The sequence below is a fragment of the Hordeum vulgare genome, chromosome 5H (assembly GCF_904849725.1).
Source record: "Hordeum vulgare subsp. vulgare chromosome 5H, MorexV3_pseudomolecules_assembly, whole genome shotgun sequence".
Classification (NCBI taxonomy): Eukaryota; Viridiplantae; Streptophyta; class Magnoliopsida; order Poales; family Poaceae; genus Hordeum; species Hordeum vulgare.
Window position 1 is genome coordinate 573,883,433 of NC_058522.1, and position 7,946 is coordinate 573,891,378.

The following is a 7,946-nucleotide window of genomic DNA, read 5'->3' on the forward strand; positions in this document are numbered from 1 at the left end:
TTTTGATAAATCGAAAAAAATCCTCGTTGATTTTTACGGCGTTTGGATTTGCGCAGAATAGGTATCTCAACTTTGCTCCACTTTCAGGCCAGAATTCCAGTTGCCGGTATTCTCCCTCTTCATGTAAACCTTGCAAAATAAGAGAGAAAAGGCATAAGAATTGTACCGTGAAGTGAAATAACAGCCAAAGAAGCGATAAATATCAACATGATGCAAAATGGACGTATCAACTCCCCCAAGCTTAGACCTCGCTTGTCCTCAAGCGAAAGCCGAGCTCAATAAATATGTCCACATGTTTAGGGAGAGAGGTGTCGACAAAACAATATACGAGCATGCATGCATCATGATCAAGATCAGAACAGCAATACCAACATATAATCTCTCATGCTAAAGTGATAATTCTTTCACAAAGTAAAGCATGGATCAAGAACCTTACCGAGAAGTAATAACCGATAGCCTTTAGTAATTGAAGCAATTGCAATTTATCACAACATCAGAAAGAGTCAAATAAGAGCTTGTAAAGCAAATCCACATACTCAATCATTCTTTCGTTCTCTACAATTGCTACAACTCACGTGGTACTCATGAGATCAAAGTTTCAGCTGGACACAGAGAAAGATAGGCGCTTACAGTTTTGCCCCCAACTACTTACCTCAAGGGTAATGTCAACAATAATAATTCATGAATTCCTACCTCCAAGTTGACATATGAATATAGATCTTTCCCAAGCATATGCCGATAGCCAAGATAAAGGCGAGATGGGGAGTTGGTGAAGATCACCAAGACTCTTTCAGGGACAAAACGTAAAGGTACAAGATAGGCCCTTTGCAGAGGGAAGAAGAGGTTGTCATGCGCTTTTGAGGTTTGGATGCGTGTCCTCTTAGTGCGGAGGAACGTCACTTTATATTGCCTCCTGTGATAAAGAACTTTATTATGCAGTCTGTCGCTTTTATGTCTTCCTGATCGCAGGTTCGTATAAAGCTTATTTTTCACACACTAATAGATCATGTTGGAATTATGCCCTAGAGGCAATAATAAATATAGTTATTATTATAATTCCTGTATCAAGATAATCGCTTATTATCCATGCTATAATTGTATTGAATGAAGACTTATATACATGTGTGGATACATAGACAAAACACTGTCCCTAGCAAGCCTCTAGTTGGCTAGCCAGTTGATAAAAGATAGTCAGGGTCTTCTGATTATATACAAGGTGTTGTTGCTTGATAACTGGATCACGTCATTCGAAGAATCACGTGATGGACTAGACCCAAACTAATAGACGTAGCATGTTGATCGTGTCATTTTGTTGCTACTGTTTTCTGCGTGTCAAGTATTTGTTCCTATGACCATGAGATCATATAACTCACTGACACCGGAGGAATGCTTTGTGTGTATCAAATATCGCAACGTAACTGGGTGACTATAAAGATGCTCTACAGGTATCTCCGAAGGTGTTCGTTGAGTTAGTATGGATTGAGACTAGGATTTGTCACTCCGTGTGACGGAGAGGTATCTCGGGGTCCACTCGGTAATACAACATCACACACAAGCCTTGCAAGCAATGTGACTTAGTGTAAGTTGCGGGATCTTGTATTATGGAACGAGTAAAGAGACTTGCCGGTAAACGAGATTGAAATAGGTATGCGGATACTGACGATCGAATCTCGGGCAAGTAACATACCGAAGGACAAAGGGAATGACATACGGGATTATATGAATCCTTGGCACTGAGGTTCAAACGATAAGATCTTCGTAGAATATGTGGGATCCAATATGGGCATCCAGGTCCCGCTATTGGATATTGACCGAGGAGTCACTCGGGTCATGTCTACATAGTTCTCGAACCCGCAGGGTCTGCACACTTAAGGTTCGACGTTGTTTTATGCGTATTTGAGTTATATGGTTGGCTACCGAATGTTGTTCGGAGTCCCGGATGAGATCACGGACGTCACGAGGGTTTCCGGAATGGTCCGGAAACGAAGATTGATATATAGGATGACCTCATTTGATTACCGGAAGGTTTTCAGAGTTACCGGGAATGTACCGGGAATGACGAATGGGTTCCGGGTGTTCACCGGGGGGGGGGGGGCAACCCACCCCGGGGAAGCCCATAGGCCTTGGGGGTGGCGCACCAGCCCTTGGTGGGCTGGTGGGACAGCCCAAGAGGGCCCTATGCGCCAAGGATAGAAAATCAAAGAGAAAAGAAAAAAAAAGAGGTGGGAAAGGAGAGAAGGACTCCACTTTCCAATCCTAGTTGGACTAGGATTGGAGGACTCCTCCTCCTCCCCTTGGTGCACAGCCCTTGGGGCTCCTTGAGCCTCCAGGCAAGCCTCCCCTCCCTCCTCCTATATATATGGAGCAATTAGGGCTGATTTGAGACAACTTTTCAAAGGCAGCCCGACCACATACCTCCACGGTTTTACCTCTAGATCGCGTTTCTGCGGAGCTCGGGCGGAGCCCTGCCGAGATCAGATCACCACCAACCTCCGGAGCGCCGTCACGCTGCCGGAGAACTCATCTACCTCTCCGTCTCTCTTGCTGGATCAAGAAGGCCAAGATCATCGTCGAGCTGTACGTGTGCTGAACGCGGAGGTGCCGTCCGTTCGGCACTAGATCGTGGGACGGATCGCGGGACGGTTCGTGGGACGGTTCGCGGGGCGGATCGAGGGATGTGAGGACGTTACACTACATCAACCGCGTTTACTAACGCTTCTGCTGTGCGATCTACAAGGGTACGTAGATCGGAAATCCCCTCTCATAGATGAACATCACCATGATAGGTCTTCGTGCGCGTTAAATAGCAATTCATATATCTTCGTTATGGTGTTTGCGTAAGTAAGATGCGATCCTACTAGATACCCATGGTCACCACGTAAAACATGCAACAACAAAATTAGAGGACGTCTAACTTGTTTTTGCAGGGTATGCTTGTGATATGATATGACCAACGATGTGATGTGATATATTGGATGTATGAGATGATCATGTTGTAATAGATAATATCGACTTGCACGTCGATGGTACGACAACCGGCAGGAGCCATAGGGTTGTCTTTAAACTAACGTTTGTGCTTGCAGATGCGTTTACTATTTTGCTAGGATGTAGCTTTAGTAGTAATAGCATGAGTAGCACGACAACCCCGATGGCGACACATTGATGGAGATCATGGTGTAGCGCCGGTGACAAGAACCATCGGAGGTGAAGATTTTTTTAAAACAAAAAAATTGAATTTTGAATTTTTTAAAAAAGAAAGGGTGTCATGGAGCCCGAGCTCCAAAAGGCATTTCCGCCGTATTCGGGTCTTTCTCGGGTTGCGGTACCAAATCGTTATGCGCAAGAAACCTGAAGGACTCAGTGCAATTTTCTGAACTAAAACTTTATGGATGCAAAAAAAAAGAAGGTAATGCTGCCCAAATTTGTCCTGGAGCTCAGCTTTATGTGTAAACTGTTTCCCTTAAAGAAGACGAGACAGGTGGGCGCAAGCTAGCTAGAGAGATGGATGGAGAAAGGCGAAAGCGAGACGCAGCGATACGTTGTCCTCCGCAAAGGGGAGGGGAATATGAATATGGCGGGAAAAGCCGCTTCCACTTTCCCACCCATAAAGCCATGCTTGCTGATACACTTACACGAGAAAAGAATAAAACAGGATTAGATCGAGACGCCGATCATCACCGATCATCACACAGCAAGCACTATCCTATCCAAATACTACCATACTATTACCCAACTTTGTCGTATGCCGCACGAAGCTAGCAATGGCAAATGCAAAGGTTCCATACTTCTTTTTCAAGGCATGCATGCAAATCCCAAAATCAAGTTCTAATGAACCTGTATAGACCGCACACAAAAGGGAAACAACTTGCTTAGCCCGATCGATCAAGATCACTTGGCTTCGATTAGCTTGCTAGCTAGCTTAGGCCACTTGAATGCAACACACCACCACCGCTTAGGCTTGGCAAAGTTGGCAGCAAGCATGCATGCAGCAGCAAATCTGTGAGCTGTGTGCGGCTCACCGCAATAACTGAAGCTAAGCCAGCTAGGTGCTGCAACATGCTACTTATATGGCTGCTCTAGGACTGGAATGGCTAGCTAGCTTTGGCTTAATTTTAGCATGCCACCGCAATGCACCGTACGTAGGGCGGGCTAGGGGCCGGGGTTCGACGACCGAAAGGAACGGGTCGCTACACGTCGACGTCGGCCTCCCGGCCATTGCCGGCCACGAGGCGCCTCATCTCTTCCTGGTCGCCCTCCGTGGCGGTCGCCGTCGTCTCCGCGCCGGTGCCGGTCAGCCTCCGCGCGCGCATGGCCTCGACGCGCCAATCGGTGCGCCACACGACGGCGACCAGCACCAGGGCCACGCAGGCCGCCTGCGCGGACAGCAGCCCGTACCACAGCCCGCCGAACCCGGCCCTCGGCCCGGGCCCGAACGCCAGCAGCACCGCCACCGGCGTGCCGACCAGGTAGAAGGAGAGCAGGTTGATCCGGGCGCCCACGGCCGGCCTGGCCGTGCCGCGCAGCACGCCGCACCCCGTCGTCTGCGGGCAGTTGCCCAGCTCGCACAGCCCCAGCACCGGCATCGCCGCCGACGCCAGCAGCAACACCGACGGCTCCCGGGTGAACAACGACACCCACTGCGCGCTGAAGGTCGCCGTCCACGCGACATGCGCCAGGCCGACGCCCGCTGCGCACCACAGCGCCACCGTCGCCGCCATCCTTGCCCGCCGCGGCTTCCCGGCGCCCAGCTCGTTGCCCACCTGCATATATACATCCAGCCACACACCATGCGAATCAGAGAAACCACCATGCATGCATGCATTCTTGCTCAAGCTCAACAAGATCGACTAATAACACAGAAATGGTGTGCACTGCAGAAACAAACAGTGACCACAGTGGTGTGAGCAGCTCGTCTTGTCTTTTCCGGCAACTGAGCAGTGAGAGCACTGTTCCCACATGTGGCCCGGCGGCTAGCTACTGCAGCGGCCATTGATTGGTCAACTCAGCTGCTATATGTGCACAGCGGTGCTGCCACGAGAAGACCACACTAGACCACGCCATGGACCAGTGGAAGAAGAAGAGAGCAGGCAAAGCTTTTACTACTAGAAACCTTGTCGTTTCTGTCCCTCGTCGCTGTAACTGGTAAAAGTAAGCTTTTCACGTTCAACTATTTTACCTTGGTGAAAAACATCAGGTGTCTAGTCGAGCGACCTGCGAATCTACCAAAGAAAGGAACGTGGGAGTGTGTCTTTTGGGACTGCGAATAAATGACAGTTTCTTCTTTTTTCTTGGGAGAATATATGGCAGTTAATTGGGTGCAAATATTCTATTTACCCAATCAGGTGATTCTTTCAAGAATATTTTTTTCAATGGTATTTTATTAAGATATTGGTCATGAAAGCTGTAAATACTAGGGTATGCGTTATGTACCTAAATTTAGCGAAATAGAAGCATGTAATAAAATAAAATATTTTCTTCAACTGAAAAGAGACGAAAATATATAGGTAGCACGCCCAAGCAACTACTTCGTCTAGCAACTATAGGTAGTGTGAAGATATTGTGGTGCAATGAAAGTATGGCAACATTTATTTTGCCGTTTTGGAAGTAGGTCTAAGGAAATTTTGCCATGCACCTAACCTAGCCAAGCAAGTGTGCGGTGCATTCAACTTTTATTCTGACTGATATTGAATGAAACTATTTTTTGACAAGAGTGTGGCTCCAAGCAGCTAGACAGGCCAGACAGGCTTGCGTGTCTGCTGAAAAATAACCTCATCAAAAACTTCGAAGTGTTAAAGAATCCAATAGACATGATATTTTGACATAATAATTTAGCAAAACGAAAAAGGTTTTTCAAACCGTTGTGGCTAGGTCTCAGTCAATTGAGAGTTAGCCAAGTCTGAGACCATGTAAAAAAGAAGAAAATAAATTAAAAAAAGCATTGGTTTCGATGTAATATCTCAAGAATATAACATCGATCAAGACTAACAAAGTCTTAGCCGACGGAGATGTAGCCGAGAGATATAGCAAAACTTCTTCTTAATGAACAAAAACATGCATGCAGAGCAAATAAATCTTCACTTCAAAAAACAAACAGTAGAAAGTTACCAAAAAATCCGGCGTAAAATAAGGAGGAGAAATGTAAGTTTGGTTACACAAATCATGGGACAAAAAACGGAAGTGAATATCGGTCTGGTATCATGCAAAACAGACGGTGCAAAAAAAAGAAGAAGGAAAGAGAGCACCAGAAAATGTGTGAGCAAGAGGATGTGGCGGCACAAGTTACGTGTGATACGTCGGATGATGATGCATGCTCACAACAAACTCATCATCACCCGCAGCAATAACAACCCCTCGCCCACATCACCAACGGATCCGTCGATCGATACGATGCGATGCGGGATGTGATTGGAACCCAAAAAAAGAATTTTGCAGTTGGATGATCGACACGAATCAAAATAATAATGATTCTTTGTGGAAAGTTAATGACAATGGCGGGCAAGTGTTCATTAAGATTTTCCTTTTTGGAAAGTTGACAACAATGGCGGGCTAGTGTTTGCTAATTGATCTTACCCGGGTGGAGACGCATGCGGCGAGCGCCATGGGCACGGTGTACATCAGGCTGGTGGTCTGGATGAGGACTCCGGCCGCGCCGACGGCGGCCGTGGGGTTCGGGAGGTAGCCGGCGAGCACGGTGACGACCTCGTACCACCACCACTCGAGGCACACGCCGATGCAGCTGGGCACGGCGAGCCGGACGAGCCCACCGAGCCCGCTGGCGACGGCGGCCGGTCGCGCGAAGCCCCTCCACGTGTCGTCGCACGCGCCCGCCCACCGCACGTAGGCGAGCAGGAAGAGCACCATGTTTGTGTTGGTGAGCGCCTGCGCGGCGGCCACGCCACGCACGCCGAAGCCCATTTTGAAGACGAGGAGCACGTTGAGAGGGACGTGGAGCGCGACGGCTGCGGCGGAGCAGGCGGCCATGGGCTTGGTGATGCCCTGTGACCGGAGGTAGACGCGGAGCGGCTGGAGCACGGCCAGCGCGGCGAGGTCCGGGAGCGCCCACGCGGCGTACGCGGCGGCGGAGGCGGAGATGGCCGGGTCCTGGCCGAGCGCGACGAGGATGGGGCCGACGTTGAGCCAGAGCAGCGCGATGGGGACGGCGGCTATGGCGAGCAGCAGCACGGCGCGGTGGAGGGAGAGCGTCAGCATGTCGTAGTTGCGGGATCCGTAGGCCTGCGCGCAGAGCGGCTCGAGGCCGGACGCGAGGCCGAAGAGCACGCTGTGGCCCGTGATGTTGGTGAGCCCGATGGCGAGCGCGCCGCCGGCGAGGTCGAGCGGGCCGAGGCGGCCCAGGCAGAGCACGGAGACCATGGCGCGCAGGTACACCACGCAGTTGAGCGCCGTGATCGGCGCCGCCATGCGCCACAGCTCCCGAAGCTCCTCCGCCGCAGACGGGTGGTCGTCCCCGCCGTCCATGTCGCTGCCTTGGCAGCCCTTGCTTCCGTTCTCCTGTTGCTTCTTCGCCTGGAGCGGGACGGCCATGTCGGTAGCTCTTTCTTGGCTGGCTCGCCGGCGTTTGCTGCTGTTGCGGAGGCAGAGCAGAGGCGGCGCGCGGGACCGAGAAGAGGAGGAGGAGGCAGAGTGCGCGCTCGGTGCTTCGTTTCCGGGCGGGCTTGCTCCCCTGTATATGAATGAATTATTATTATTCTTGTGTGCAGGGAATGAGTGACTATTGGAATTTGGCTGCTCCGTTTGTACTGTAAATGTGGGCGTGGAGACGTGCGGTGTACACACACGCGCGTTACCAGTCTGCCATGAAAGACGCTACGGTTTCGAGACTCCTCCTCGTTATGGTATCTCTACGTCTACCACTATGAAGCCGTGGGCACTGTGGCGTTACTGGTGCACTTAGCGCGCAAAATTTACGTGCAATTATTCAAACAAAT

The 7,946-nt window shown here is 50.1% G+C and overlaps 1 protein-coding gene across 1 annotated transcript; it reads right to left on the reverse strand.

Moving 5' to 3' along the window:
• Positions 1 to 3,852: 3,852 nt before the first annotated feature.
• LOC123394975 (protein DETOXIFICATION 54) lies at positions 3,853 to 7,741 on the reverse strand. Its single transcript, XM_045089885.1, has 2 exons — positions 6,571 to 7,741; positions 3,853 to 4,760 (listed from the first exon to the last, which is right to left on the reverse strand). Exons 1-2 carry the CDS (start codon positions 7,540 to 7,542, stop codon positions 4,188 to 4,190), a joined length of 1,545 nt encoding a protein of 514 aa, XP_044945820.1. The 5' UTR covers positions 7,543 to 7,741; the 3' UTR covers positions 3,853 to 4,187.
• Between the last annotated feature and the right edge of the window lie 205 nt (positions 7,742 to 7,946).

Excerpts from the sequence above, each read along its gene's own strand:
- LOC123394975 (XM_045089885.1), bottom strand. The coding sequence starts at position 7,542 with ATGGCCGTCCCGCTCCAGGCGAAGAAGCAACAGGAGAACGGAAGCAAG. Across the intron at positions 4,761-6,570 it reads CCGCATGCGTCTCCACCCGG|GTGGGCAACGAGCTGGGCGC; the intron begins GTAAGATCAATT and ends GTATATATGCAG.